At 37.7% G+C, this 15,617-nt stretch overlaps 2 protein-coding genes across 2 annotated transcripts in view; one reads left to right on the top strand and one right to left on the bottom strand.

Moving 5' to 3' along the window:
* Positions 1 to 10,592, bottom strand: part of PHTF2 (putative homeodomain transcription factor 2) — a 129,884-nt gene extending 119,292 nt beyond the window's left edge. Inside the window, 1 exon segment of the mRNA XM_043588685.1 lies at positions 10,397 to 10,592. The gene's annotated coding sequence lies outside the window, so the exon portion shown is untranslated.
* Positions 10,593 to 10,797: 205 nt separating this feature from the next.
* Positions 10,798 to 14,921, top strand: TMEM60 (transmembrane protein 60). Its single transcript, XM_043588687.1, has 2 exons — positions 10,798 to 11,125; positions 14,224 to 14,921. Exon 2 carries the CDS (start codon positions 14,275 to 14,277, stop codon positions 14,674 to 14,676), a length of 402 nt encoding a protein of 133 aa, XP_043444622.1. The 5' UTR covers positions 10,798 to 11,125; positions 14,224 to 14,274; the 3' UTR covers positions 14,677 to 14,921.
* Positions 14,922 to 15,617: the final 696 nt, after the last annotated feature.

The raw sequence follows: 15,617 nt of genomic DNA, 5'->3' as shown, positions 1-15,617 counted from the left end.
CAGTTCTAAAAATGGACCCAGAAATGACAAAAGTGATAGGATTAGTTAAGGAAGAATATTACAGCTATTATGTACAAAACACTGCTGAAAAAAATTAAATGAGACAAAAATAAATGCAAACCAACCTTATGTCATGGATTGGAAGACTTAGGATTATTAAGAAGTCCACACTATCCAAAGTGATCTACAGATTAAATGCAATCTCTATCAAAATTCCATGATATTTTTTTTTTTTTGCAAAAATAGAAAAATCCATCCTGAAATTCCTATGGAATCTCAAAGGACCCCAAATAGCCAAAATAATTTTAAAAAAGAACGAAGTTTAAGGACTCACCATTTATTTCAAAACATTCAAAACAGTGTAGTTCTGGCATAAATGCATACAAAAAGACCAATGGAATAGAACAGACTCCAGAAATAAACGTGTATGGTCACATATATGGTCAAATGATCTTTAACAAGAATGCCAGGATCACTCAATGGGGAAAAGACAGACTCATTAACAACTGATGCTGGGAGAACTGGATAGTCACATGCAAAAGAATGAAGGTGGGCCTTTATCTTATACCACATACAGAAATTAACACAAAATGGATAAAGACCTAAACCTAAGACCTGAAACTATAAAAATCCTAGAAGAAAACTTAGAGGAAAAATTTCATGATTTTGGACTTGACAATGATTTTTTAGCTATGACACCAAAAGCAGAGACAACAAAAGCAAAAACAAGTATGTGGGACTATATCAAACTTGAAAAACTGTTGTGCATCAAAGGATACAATCAACAGAGAAAAAAACCTATAGAATGGGAGAAAATATTTGCAAGTTATATATCTGATAAGGGGTTAATAACCAGAATATATAAAGAACAACTCCTTACCAACAAAAAACCAAAAAACTCAATTAAAAAATGGGCAAAGGACTTAAATGGACATTTCTCCAAAGATAATGTACAAATGGCCAAGAAGCATATGAAAAGCTAATCAATATCACTAATCATTAGGGAAATACAAATCAAAACCATGACATATCACCTCACAACCATCAGGATGACTACTAGCAACAAAACAGAAAATAACAAGTGTTAGCAATGATGTAGAAAAATTGGGAGCCCTGTGTACTGTTAGTGAAATGGTAGAAAGGTGCAATCGCTATGGAAAGCAGTATGGAGGCTCCTCAAAAACTCAGAAGTAGAATTACCATATGATCCAGCAATCCCACTTCTGGGTATATATTCAAAAAGAGTGAAAGTTTAGTCTTTGAAGACATATTTGCATACCCATGTTCAGAGCAACACTAATCCACAATAATCAAGAGGTATAAGGAAAGATCCCCAAATCTAGGGATCACTGGATAAAGAAAATATGGTATATACATACATTAAGATATTATTCAGCCTTAAAGGAAATCCTGTTATAAACTACAAATGGATGAATCTTGAGGACATTTTGCTAAGTAAAATAAACCAATCACTAAAGACAAATACTGCATAATTTCATTCATATAAGGTATCTAGCATAGCCAAATTCATAGAGACAGAAAGTAGAAGGGTAGTTACCTGGGTCGGGGGAAGGAGAGAAGAGGATTTGTTTAATGGGTATAGAGTTTTAGATTTGTAAGATCAAAAAGTTCCAGAGAGTTGTTTCACAACAATGTTAATATAGTTAACACTCTTGAACTGGTTAAGTAAAAATGGTGAAATGATTAAGATGGTAAATTTTGTTATGTATTTTTAACCACGACCTAAAAAAATCCATCTACTATAAACTCCATTTATTCAAAAAAGCATGAGCACTGTTAAGGAGAGACATGGAAGTTATAAACATGATTCAAATCAAACTTCTAGATATAAAAAATACAATATCTAATAAGAAACACAATGGATAAGATTAACAGCAGATCAGAAATCGGCAGAAGAAAGGTTAGTAATTTTGAAGACATAATAATTGACAGTATCCAAATTGAGACAAGGAGGCAAAAAAAGAACAAAAACAAAACAAAACAAAACAAAACAAAACAAAACAAAACAAAACAGTATCAGTTAGCTGTGGGACAATATTAAGTGGAATACCAGAATGGTAGGAAAGAGTGAAGGGAAGAGAGAAAAACTATTTGAAAAAATAATGGCCACAACTTTTCTAAATTTGACTAAAATGATAAATCCACAAACTAAAGAGATCATTTTAAAAGTAGCCAGAGGGGACACCTGGGTGGCTCAGTTGGTTGCGCATCTGACTCAATTTCGGCTCAAGTCATGATCTTACGGTTTGTGAGATTGAGTCCCCCACTGGGCTCTGTGCTAACAGCACACTGGCTGCTTGGGATTCTCTCTCTCTGTGTCTCTATCTGCCCCTACCCAACTTGTGCTCTCTCTCAAAATAAATGAATAAACTTTAAAAAAAAAAAAAAAAAAGGTAGCCAGAGAAAAAAGACACTTTTAGTATAAAAGAAATAAGGGGAACAGTAGATTTCAGGTCAGAAAAATGCAAATGAGAAGACAGTAGAGTATCATTAAAGTCCTATCATTAAAGTCCTGAAACAAAGAAACTGTCAATCTAGAATTCTATACCCAGCAAAAATATATTTGAAAACTGAAGTACAAAAAAAAAAAAAAGATTTTTCAGACATATGAAAGCGGAAAGAATTCATCAGCAGTTCAGCTTACAGTACATGCTAAAGGAAGTCATTCAGGCAGAAGGAAAATGATACCAGATGGAAAAGGAATTTGAAAGGAATGAAGAGCCTTGAAAATGGGACAGATGTGGGTAGATATAAGAACCTTTTTCCTAAAAACTATTTTTAAATCCTTAAAAGAGAATTGACCATTTAAAGCTAAAAAACTAAAAATATATTGTGCAATTTAAACATATGTAGAACTACAATGTATGACAACACAAGAATGAGAGGGAGAAATGGAAGCATAGTATTATAAAGTTCTTATATAATATGTGAAGTAGTATTTTACCCAAAAACAGTCTGTAATAAGGTAAAGATACATATGCATACTACAAACAAAACCCCTGAAACAAAAATACAGCAAAAAAGCTATAGATAATAAATAAGCCAAAAAAAGAGATAAAGGAGAGTCATAAAAAATACTCAAGTACTACAAAAGAAGGCAAAGAGCAAAACCAAAACACAGATGGGGCAATAAAACACAAACAGCAAGACAGGAGATTTAAACCCAACAATATCAATAATCATATTAAATATAAATGGTCTAAATTAAAAAGCAAAGATTGGGAAATTGGGTAAAAAAAAAAAAAAGACTGAACTATATGCTATCTACCAGAAATCTACTACAAATATAAACACATCAATAGATAAAAATAAAAGGATGGAAAAAGAGCCACCATGCTAATACCAATCAAAAGAAAGCTGGGAGAAAAAAGAAAGCTGGAAACGCAATACTGACAAAGTAGATTTCAAAGCAAGGCATATTACCAGAAATAGAGAGCCATTTCACAATGATAAAGGGATCCAACTTGTCAAGAAATCACAACAATCCTAAACATGCATGCATCTCATAACAGAACTTCAAAATATATGAAGCCAAACTGATGGAAGTACAAGGAGAAACTGGCAAGTCCACAATAGAAAAGACTTGAGAAATTCTGTCAATCAACTTGATCTGACATTTATAGCCCACTCCACCCAACTTTCTTTTCAAGTGCACATGAATCATTTACCAATATGGGCCATATTTTGGGCAATAAAACAGTCTCAATAAATTTAAAATGATTCAAATCTTGGGGCGCCTGGGTGGCTAGGTTGGTTAAGTGTCTGACTCTTGATTTTGGCTCAGATACTGATCTCCTGGTTCGTGAAATCTTGCCTGCATGGGGCTCTTTGCTGATATAGCACAGAGCCTGCTTAGGATTCTCTCTCTCCCTCTCTGCCCCTCTTCCACTTGCATGCACACATACATATGCTTTCTCTCTCAAAACAAACTTTAAACAAATAAAAATCAGTAAAATGATTCAAATCTTATAATGTATGTTCTTTGACCATAGTAAAATTAAATCAGACATCAATATCTGAAAAATCCCCCAATATTTGGAAACTTATGTACATACTCATTTATAACCAATGGGGTCAAAGAAGAAATCACAAATAAAATCAGCAAGGATTTCTGAACTGAATAAAAATGAAAATACAACCTATCAAAATTCATGGGATGCAGCCAAACACTATTTAGAGACAAATTTTACAACATTAAACATTTATATCAGAAGACAATAAATTAATAAGCTAAGATTTTATTTTTAAAATTCAAGCATACCAAGAGCAAATAAAATGGAAATGAAATGGTAAAAAGAATATAATAAAGAATACAAATCAAGGACACCTAAGTGGCTCAGTTGGTTAAGCGCCCCACCCTTGATTTTGGCTCAGGTCCTAATCTCACGATTTGTGAGATCAAGCCCTTCATCAGGCTCTGTGCTGACAGCGTGAAGCCTGTTTATGATTGTCTCTCTCTCTCTTTGCCTCTCTCACTCTTTCCCAAAATAAATAAATAAATGAAAAACTTAAAAAATAAAAAAAAAATCAATGAAATTCAGAACAGAAAATCAATAAATAAAAGCAAAATCTGCTCTGAATATCAATAAAACAGAAGCCTCTAGCCAAAGTGAAAAGGAAACAATGAAAAAAATACAGAAATTAACGGTCAGGAATGAGAGAGGGGACATAGTTGCAGATCTTAAAACATTAAAAGATAGTAAGAGAATATTATGGACAATTTTATGCCAATTTAACAACTTAGATTAAGTAGACGAACTCTTTGAAAGATTCAAACTATTAATGCTCATTCAAAAACAAATAAATAAACTAAATAGCTCTCTGTTTATTGAAATTAAAGTAATTATTAAAATCTTTCCCACAAAGAAAACTCTAGACACAGGTATATAAGTCATTTAGTATTAAGTTTAAGATACATGGAGGGATCTAGCATTTATTAATTATCATCTTGTGCTGGCACTAAGGATATATTTTAATATGTTTATGTTATTATTCAGCAAAATCATTCTGGAAGGAAGCTGTGGGAAGAACTGATTAATATGAGGCTACATTAAAACCAAGAAAACTAATAACAATCTGGGAAAGAAACGACGAAGGTCTGAAATAAATCCATGGCAATGAGGGGTGAGTGTTCAGACAGGGAATGATGAAAAGATGGATGGCTAGCAGAAAGATCAGATATAATGACTGACTGGACATGAAAGGTATGGAGAGTGAAAGAGTAAGGATACTCCATGATTCTCGGCTTACACACTGAAAAACCACTCATTAGGATAGGGAATATAGAGAGACAGATTTGGGAACAAGAATATATGTTTATTTTTCAACATATGAACTCATTAATATGAGGATAATTTAAAACCAAGAAAACTAGTAACAATAATCTGGGCAAGAAACAATGTAGGTCTGAAATAAATCAGTGGTAATGAGGAGTGAGTATTCGGACAGGGCATGATTAAAAGACAGCTAATAAAAGGAAAGATCAGATAGAATGACTGACTGGACATGAAAGGTATGGAGAGTGAAGAAAGAGTAAGGATACTCCGTGATTCTTGGCTTAAACACTAGAAAAACCATTCATTACGACAGGGAATATAGAGGAGAAACAGATTTGGGGACAAGATATGTTTATTTTTCAACATACGATATACTTAGACATTCAGTGTCCAAAAGATATATAGCAGGCAATGGGATATATGGAACCAACACTTAGGAAATACATGTAGTTAATTTGCTCCATCTCCTAGGAGTCCCTGCAATTAAAGCCTTCTCTATAACTGTAAAATTAATGGCTTCTATCTGTTAAAAGAATTTTAGAGATAAGAAGGTGGTTAAGGAGTCTGAGAAAAGAAAGTCCCTTTCTGTACATACTAAATTCACAGTACAAGAGACCCAATTTCAGTGACTTTTTTATTGTCATTTAGAATAGCAAAACCTTATTTATTTACTCTATCTGGTTTAATGAGTCTGACATACTATCGTCAAAAAAATAAAAAAAAAAAAACCACTTCAGAATATGAAACCCTCTCCCCATCTTTTCCTTTGTTTTCTATGTGGCTGCAATAACTCAATTTTTATATTCAACTTTGCCTGTTGCCTGTATGACATCCTACTGCCTCCCTTTAAGGTTTTATCTGTTTGCCATTTTCTGACTTTCCCTTACTCTATTTGAGAATTGTATTTTTAAAATAAAAACACAACTGTTTAACTTAACTTTAACGGCAACAACCATTTTTTTAACATGTCTTATAAGCCAGGCAATGTGTCAAGTGCTTTACATACATTAGCAAACATAATTTTCAGAATAAATATCTCCATTTTATGATTAAATAAACCTGAACCTTAAAAAGATTTCATAATGAGCCCAAGGTCACATAACTGACAGATTGAAGAACTGAGACTTGAACCTAGGTCTATAGAGCATCAAAACTTGTGCCGCATAACTTAGCAAAACGTTTTCTGCTATCTGTAACAGATGTTTTACTGAATGTTTTACTAAGGTGCTTTCATTCATGTAAATATAGAGGAGTGCCCACTACATATCTTCAAAACTTCTGTTGAAATACTTTTAACAGCTCCTTTCCCCTACTGTTTCTGAAACTGGAAAGCTGCATACAGTGCACTTTTTCCCCCCTTTACTTCCTCTCATTAAATGTCAGATTCAATCATGTTATGATTATTATCAGGTAGTGGTGCAGCCACAGCCATTTCCTGCCCAGTTCCTGTTCACTACTCAGAAATGAAGTCCAGCACTCTTTCCTTGTGCTCTAAACCTACCTGTTCTAGGAAGCAGTTGGTTTTTCTCATCTGAAATCTGATCTCTGTATTTTGTGTCATTTTTGGCAATCTGTATGAGGCTAACACGTTGGAATAAAAATGCAGCTTTCCTAAATGTCATTTAATATCTTCAATTTTGTCAAATAGTTCTGGTCACGAAGTGATCTACATTTATCAATCCAATGGGAACAATTATGGTTCTGTGCTAACCTGAAGGGAAGATACATACATGGGACTTTTTCTCAGGTTTTTAAGAACAGTCCCAATTTAAAACGCTCTGTCCCACTCCCATGTCTCAAATTTGGATTCAGAAAAAGCAGTCAACATATGCAATGGGTAGTTTGCAATATTGGCTCTATGTGGCTACATACTAGATAAAGGGGTTAAGGGAAGGCAACAGTCATTTTAAGATTCTTCTTTTTTAAATACTCCCAAAATACATCCCACAAATTAAGTGCAAATGCCTCTAGTGGTGTTAAGTCTTCCTTTACAGTTTAGAGTGAAATATCACAATGAAATAATGAAAGTGCTTAGCTGGACATGTTTGGAAATGAAGTTTTAACTGACAGTGGGGAAAATAAGTATTAAAAGGTAAATATTAAATAAAAATACAACAATGCACAAACAATTTCCTATAACTTAAATATCTAAGTATGCAATTTCCAACCACCAAAATTGGGTAGTACTCACCTTGCCCAGCCACATTTATATACAATTATCATTTAAATTTGGCCTTCGCAAATACTTTTTATACAAAGCTACAATTACTTGCCATTCCTTCAACAATCCACATTCCTGTTCCAGGACCTTGCCTCCTGTTCTGTCTGTGTAGAATGCCCTCAATAATGAAAACTGTGTAGAATGCCCCCAATAATGAAAACTACTACTCACCCTTTAAGGCTCCAGAGATAGCTCTCTGCTAAACCTCCAACCCCTTCTCTACTCTCTCTGAAAATTATTCCATCTTCTTTATTCAGTGCTTACCAGTGTGTCAGTACTTTATATATTCTGTTTAATATTTAATATTCCCCTTTGAAGTAATATTCTCTCCACTTAACAGATAAAGAAGCTGAAGCTCAAAAAGGTTTGCCATCATGTTAAAGGTCATAAAGCCAAATAGGAATTAAAATGGTGGTATGTCTAAACTTCAACTGATTTCTCTTCCATTAAATCAAAGATTTGTATCACTCTCTTATAGTATATGTTGTATTTTATTATCATTACCTGTTTAAATATTTCTCTCCCCCACTATGGCCAGGGAAGATGACTCCATCCTTATATCCCCAGCAACACTCAACAGTGTGTACTATACAATGAGTCAAAGTGTTACTGAACACCTACAATATTCTTATTCAGTTTATGATTTTGCAGCATTATTTTCCACTGATTAGTCTCCTTGTATCAGGTCTCTAATAAGCCCCTGTGGTGGTAAAACTTATTGGCTTGGAATGTAGGCTTTGTAACGATTGCACAGATTTGAATTCCAACTCCACCAACTTATTAGCTGAGAAATCTTGAACAAATGAATTAACCTAAGTTATGGTTAACTCATCTATAACACAGAACAATAATCACAGTACATACCTTATAGCATTATAAAGATTAAATGAGATAGTATGTAAGCAATCCTACTATTTTTCTATCCTCAATTTTTCTACATGCCACTCTAAATTTTCTTTGGCTTAGTTTAGTGAAGCCTTTTTCATTACAAATTCCTTGCAACTTTGTATCAAATGGGCTAGTAAAAAGGTTGGTGGTTTAAAAATTGCCAGGCCATGATGTCTGGCTGGCTCAGTCAATAGAGCATGTGCCTCTTGATCTCATGGTTGTGAATTCAAGCCCCACACTGGGTCTAGACCTTATTTAAAATAAACAAGTAAGTAAATAAATAACAATTTTAAAATAACAAAATTAAATTAAAAAATAAAAAATTGCTCAGGCCACCTACTCCATTTTTAGCACCAACTGTCCAGTGCCAGTTTGGACTCAAAAAAAGTTTATTCTGGGAGGTTTGACTATGCCAGACCTCCACTGTACATTATACTTTTTCCTCTTATTACATTTTCATGCCCTATCAGAAAGTGGTAAAAATTAGAAAAGACATTTCCTACCTGACTAACATCTAACTTAATACTATCCCACGCATGCACACAACTAACCTGTGTGGAAGGCAAGCTGTTTCCCCACCAAGAATTTTTCCTGGAACTACCTTGTGTCTGGGCTCAGGCATGGCTCATTCTCCTCAGACCTCTAGATTCCTTTCCTCTGGTATCTGGAGACTGAGCCACTACAACTGACAGGGGACACCCATTTCCCTCTCTTCAACTTAGCAATGTTTACTCCAAGAAGCTAGAATTTCAAATTGTTGTGACAATTTACAGTTCTTTAGGCTAAAGTGCATAGTTTCCAAATTCTCAGAATTCCCCCTTACAACTTTAAAAACGTTATGAAAAAATCCAGTTTGGGAGGAAACAAATTTTTAAAAAATACATCATCTCTAAAAACAAGAGCAAACACCATGTCTATACCGAAAGTCTTGGAGAAAAGAAAAATCTTAAAATGGCTAGTTGGCTAAAGCTAACCAAAAACTATAAAATCAAAGCACACAACAAAATAACCTCAAAGTAAGCAGGATATACCATAAACAAAGACAGCGAGTGTAAATTAAAAAATGTTTAATACATTCACGAATTTAAAAATTACTTGGTATGTAAATGCTGACATTAATAAACTGTCCATATTCTGCACTCCCCTAGTCAGTATATGATGATATAAAGCAGTCCCCTTTTTTTTTCCCCCCTTTGGTCAGGCTAAAAATAGTGATGGATCTGTGACAGAATGATCTCCAAAGTTACACAAGGAAGGTGTTGAGTTTAAAAGTCATGACACGAAGGAATACCAAAATACTGGCTGTCAACATTAGATAAAAATAAGAAAAGGTAAAGCAAGCTGGTGGACCGCAGTATTGTTTCCAGAGGGGAAACAGCCCTTAAGGCCCCTGAGAGGTTTCAGCACCCGCTCCGTAGTCAGTGCTGGAATCAGAAAACTAAACTGTTGCCTGCTCAGTGGGTGCAGGGCAGCGACCCTCCCTCCAACCTGCGTCCAGCGCGCGCACAGTCGCCCTCTCCGCCCGAGCCCGCTCCTCCGGCCGCTAGCTGACCTCTCCCGCCAGCCCAGGCTCGGCCACCCGATGCCGATGCCCCTGCACGCCCTCCAGGACCCGACGCGCCCCCAACACAGCGCCAGGGGAAGGAAGCGAAGGAAAGGGGCCGCGAGAGGGGGCGGAGGGGCGGGAGGCGGCGCTGGGCTTTGGCCCTTCACCATCGAGGCTCGAGGACTGCACGGGCTCGAGAGGAGGGAAGCTGAGCCTCTGCCACCGGTCAAATGATGGGAGGGGACCGCGGCTGACCCCGGCGCGCAGGTGCCAGCGGCTGCCGGGGAAGTCACCAGCGGCAGAGGGCAATGCGTTGGCCCGGAGCCCCCACCTCCATCCTGCCCGCCGCTTTCCTCTTTCGTCCTGCTCCATCCCCAGGATTCTGTCAGAACCCAACGACCTCCACACGGCCCGCCCAAGCACAGAGGTGATGCCGGCTCTTACCGTAGGAGCGGGCGCCGCGCCGCTAGGAGGCGGCTGGGGTGCGCGCGGGAGACTCCGAAGCGAGCGCCGCCGCCGCTGCGGGAGCCGGAGGAGTCACAACGAGGCTGCCGGCGGGAGCGCTGCCTCCAGAGCTGTCGCCCCACCCCCTCTCCCGCAGGATTTTGCGCCGGAGCCTGCAGTCTCCGCGCGCCGGCGGGGAGGGGGAGAGAAGGGGCGGGGCGCCCTCGGGGGCGAAGCCGAGAGCTGGCTGGTCTGATTGGCACTTGTGGGCCCAATGGGACTACGGACACTCCAGGCTGTGCTTAGACTGACTTCCCTCCTAGCCCGTAGCGGTAGGGAGGCGGGCCTAGTGGCTTCTCTTATAGCCGCCTTTTTGACAAACCCGAACGTAAGAAAAGATCGGTTGGTTCGCACTGGCGGCCAAATGGTCCAATTACCACAGGAAAAAAGGCCTCTGAACTTAGATTGGCATCCTCTCTACCTATAGGTAGAGAGGGTAGTCCCAGGGGTGGTGAGAACCTGCCCCGGATGTGGGCGTGGCCCTGAGGTAGAACATAGAGCCTCCGCCGCGGTGGTTTGGGGAGGCGGAACTGAGATCTTTTTCTTGATTATCATGTGACGGGTTCTGGATTTAATGGAGGAGAAAGCGTGGAAAAGGCCAAGGATCCAAACTGGCGAGTTTTCTGATCTTCGCGCCCCATTCCGCTCTCCGGCCAGCGGCGCTGCCAGGTGAGTCCCGGGCTCCAATGGGCCGGGCCAGCAGTCTCCCGAGGTGCCTTTGCCCTGCCGGTGCCCCGGTGCTGGCTTCCCGAAGCCTCGGGGGGTTTGTCTCTACCTCCCACCCCCTCCCACTCCCAGTCAAAAGGACTGACACCTGCTTGGCACCAGGCTTCTGCGTGCGTTTTGGATCTTGTGCAGGAAACCTCGTTCAACTCTCAAAATGTACGGGGCCGCCCAAAGCGCAGAATGGGAACAGTCCGGATAGGGCGGACCGTCAGTGTTTGAAGACTAAGGGCGAGGAGAGTTTAGGAACATCCTGAAGTTATAGGAACAAGTAGGCCCGAAAACCATGTAAGTTGTAAGCAGAACGCTGTTCCTCTGAAGGAAGGTTAAGTTTTCCAAGGCTGTTGCAGCAGGGGCCTTTCAAAAGCTACTCGTTATTTAGAGGAATTCTGTGTTGTGGGCTCATAAGCAAAACTGTCTTTTGGGATGAGGCGAGTTCATTTGGAAGAGGATTGGCGGTAGCGAGAGAAGGAAATGGGGGTGGTGTGGGAAGCACCGTGGGCAAATCAATGCCTGCACACACAACTGATAGACGCTGGAACTGTGGGCAGAGCCCTTTCGATTTCCATTTTGGGGCGATGCAGAACATTTTGACAATGAATGAGGAAGCATATGAACTAATAATTATCTTCCTAGTACCAGAAGTAACCACCTAAAATGGAACTTCAGTAGAGCAAATTTTTGTTTTGGAGAAGGCAACCCCTTCCCTTGAGGAGAAAGAAGATTAGTAGTAGGAAACAAATAACGATTGCTTCAATTAGTGAAGATTTACGAATAAAGTAAAATTAACGTTGTAGCTCAGCATCCAGAATTCTTAAAGCATCGTTTAAATATCGACATATCGCTTCTCAGTTGAGGGCATTTTAGTATAAGTGCATACAGAGCTTTTGTTGCATCCCACATTATAAAACTGGAAGCCTTAAGACTGTGCTGTATTTTTCCACCTCCAATCCTAACGTGCCTGTGTTGAGTGCAGCTACCCTTTTTGACCAGGTGCTTACTCAGTCTTAACATGCAAAAATATGAACCCTGACTCATCCAATGGCTAGTGGAAAAGTGTGTTTAAGCAAGTGTATTATTGTAAACTTTTTAAAGGTTCACAAAAATGTTCAGATAGACTGGGAATCAGGGTTGAGAAAAACTTGCTTTACAGCATGAAATCCATTTGTAGTTAATAATCAGTACACACCCTTCACACCTCTTCCAAATTCAGCCCATATCCCACTATGGCAGCCTCTGGTCAGGAAATGAGACCTAGAGAAAATGCCTTCCTCGGAGTAAAAGCATCTGCTTTTCATACTGCAGTATGAAGCATCTGCCAGCTAAGTAAATGAGTGCCAAAAGATGGGTATAAGGGGAAGAGGGGTGTTTGGAGATCCATTAAGTCATTATTGTAATAAAACAGATATATGTTCTTGCCCTATGATAGCCACCCATTGTTTAAAGTAGTAGAGATGTAGCAAAGAATATCAAAGTTCTAAAATATAATTAATTAAACATGCTAGTTTAGGGCATTTTTTATTTATCTTATTTTCCTGCATTTTTCTTATCTTCTGCATTTCTACTCCTAGCTCTCATGCTTTTGCCATCTACCCCACCACCTTCTGATCCTTTCCTCTTTCCATCAAGTATCCTCTCTGAATCTATCACTCCTCTGTAGCTTATTTCCCTCAGCTTATAATCATAGATTATTCCTTTACTGAAAAATTTCTTCTTAACCCTTTCTCAGGCTCATTATTTGTCTTATCTTTCATCTTTTTTTCTCCAAATGTTTCAAAAGAATAAAATGTTGTCAGCTATTTGCATTTCGTTATCTTCTGTTAACTCCTTACCCAACTGCATGCAACCTGGCTTCTGATTTCCATTCTACTTACTCTTTCTCCAAATGGTCACAACTTAAGTATAGAACATACTGTAAACTTGTATGTGAAGACTAAATGCTTATACCATATTATAGATTAATGAATCCCAATCAAAATTCCAATTTTTAAAGAATTAGTGATTTTAGTAGTGAAAAAATGAAAGGGCAAAATATTCTGGAAAAGAAATCCCATGAGTAGGTACTAAGCTTCCCAGATATTAGAGCATATATCCTGGAACATATCCAATCATAGTCATATAGTACTAGTGCAAAACAAATATAGACCAGTAAGACAAAATAGAAGTATAAGAAATAGCTTCAGGTTGCCTGTCCGAGTCCTGAGTTCAAGCCCCACAATGGGCATAGAGCTTACTCTAAGAAAGGAAAGAAGGGACTAAATTATTGAATAATTTGGCATCTACTGGTAACAAAATGTCAAAAGTTTAAGTGGTCTTGATTATTGGATAGCAAATGATAAAAAATCATGATCTATACCACAAACCAAACAATATATAATTATTAAAAAGAAAAATTCAGACTAATAGCTATTTATTAAGAATTGCAATGAGAAAGTTTAATTTAAAAAATATAAGACCCATAGACTAAACTATGTGAAAACCCAGTATTATCAATGTGTTCTATATTATTTTAGCCCAATGACCTCTTTACTTAAGTAATTCTACTTAATATCTTAATTTTTATCATTCCCTCTTTATTAAAACTTTCCTCCCTTGGCCTGATACCACTTCCTCCTTTTTCACTACTTTGATTTTGAAAGCTTTTTCTTAGTACATCTCCAAATTGAATGAAAATTTATAGATGTACAAATGTATAAAAAAGAGGTTAAGAATATCCCTGAGATGCAGGAATAAAGTCATGAGTACTTGGAATTGAGTGACCGCAAATGAAAAGGAACAGACTATTCTTGAGACTTTTGTATAGAGCTTATGCCCAGTTGATATACTAAAAATTTTATTGTATTTTGTCATAGGCTTTAAGGAATGATGGATATAATGTTGTCAAAGATGGCTACAAAATTTTACAGGTTTTGAAAGGCAGAATAGGATTTTTCAAAATTAGGAAATCTGTGAGTGGGGGAAGAACCAGCTTTGTTCACCAGGAATGGAAGTGATTTTTTTTTTTCTGGTATCAAAACAATCTTGACTTTTTTTCCTTCTCTTAGGGTATATTTCCCTTTTTTTCGACTCTGCAACAGCCTCTTTAAACTGTTTAAATGAGAATGTCCTTGGCTCAGAGAGTACTACTCACCTGGCTTTTCACATTACTCTTCTTGATCATGTTGGTGTTGAAACTGGATGAGAAGGCACCTTGGAACTGGTTCCTCATATTTATTCCAGTCTGGATATTTGATACTATCCTTCTTGTCATGCTGATTGTGAAAATGGCTGGGCGATGTAAGTCTGGTTTTGACCCTCGACATGGATCACACAATATTAAAAAAAAAGCCTGGTACCTCATTGCAATGTTACTTAAATTAGCCTTCTGCCTTGCACTCTGTGCTAAACTGGAACAGTTTACTACAATGAATCTGTCCTATGTCTTCATTCCTTTATGGGCCTTACTGGCTGGGGCTTTGATAGAACTTGGATATAACGTCTTTTTTGTGAGAGACTGACTTCTAAGGACATCATCTCATTTTATTGCTGTTCAACAAGCTGTCATTAAAGTGTTCTGAATCTTTGCAAGCTTGAAGAAATACCAGAGAACTGAGAAAAATAACCAAATGTAGTTTTATACTGCTTCCATAAAATAGTCTTTGTGAATCATGGACTTCTAGTCAATCCAAAGCTTAATTATTCAGTATTTGAGTTACTAATATCTTTATTATCCCTATATAAATAAAGTTTGTTTTTGACCTTATTTTTATACTTGACTCTTGAATAATCTGTTATAAGTATGTGGTCAATTCTTAAAGTAAGTAAACACAAAGTCTTTAATCTACATTATTTGGGTAGGAGTTTAATAGATCATGGCCCCATTATGACCAATGTAAATGGTCATTTGTGCTTGTAACTATGAACAAAGAAACCTAGTTAATGAAATACTTAGGTGTGCCACTTCCATGTTTACATTCAGAATCAGAGTTTGAGAGATTTTTATCTAGGCTAACTGCATTAACTCTCTCTCCTATTTATGATCCATGAATTAGAGGTGGCATATTAGAGCAGAGGCTTGCCTCTTTTTAAATTTAGAGGGGCCTTTTATCCTGGTTAAATCAGGACAGGTCTCATTTATGCCTGCTGTCCTCAGTCTCAGGAATTTAGTGCCCCTTTCACTCTTAGAATATCCTGGCTTGAGAATTTATAGATCATCCTACCAAGGCACTTAACCCATTCCAGTGAAGCATAGGTGACATTACTTAGAAGAATTCCCAACAGTCTTAAGTGTATTATAACCCTAAAGCAGGTGATTGTTCTCACCCTATACATCCTTCATTTTTAGCTTCAGAAAGAACCTAAAGTAGTATTTTATTTGTCTTAAAAAATATCTAACACACAAAGTGATTCCTGGCTGCTAATACTTGAGAGGATTGCTTTGAATATAGCATTTTGGTCT

The sequence above is a fragment of the Prionailurus bengalensis genome, chromosome A2 (assembly GCF_016509475.1).
Source record: "Prionailurus bengalensis isolate Pbe53 chromosome A2, Fcat_Pben_1.1_paternal_pri, whole genome shotgun sequence".
Classification (NCBI taxonomy): Eukaryota; Metazoa; Chordata; class Mammalia; order Carnivora; family Felidae; genus Prionailurus; species Prionailurus bengalensis.
The sequence above is the reverse complement of the archived record's forward strand: the minus strand, read 5'-3'. Positions and strand labels throughout refer to the sequence as shown.

Coding starts and splice junctions, on each gene's coding strand:
- TMEM60 (XM_043588687.1), top strand. CDS start 14,275: ATGAGAATGTCCTTGGCTCAGAGAGTACTACTCACCTGGCTTTTCACA.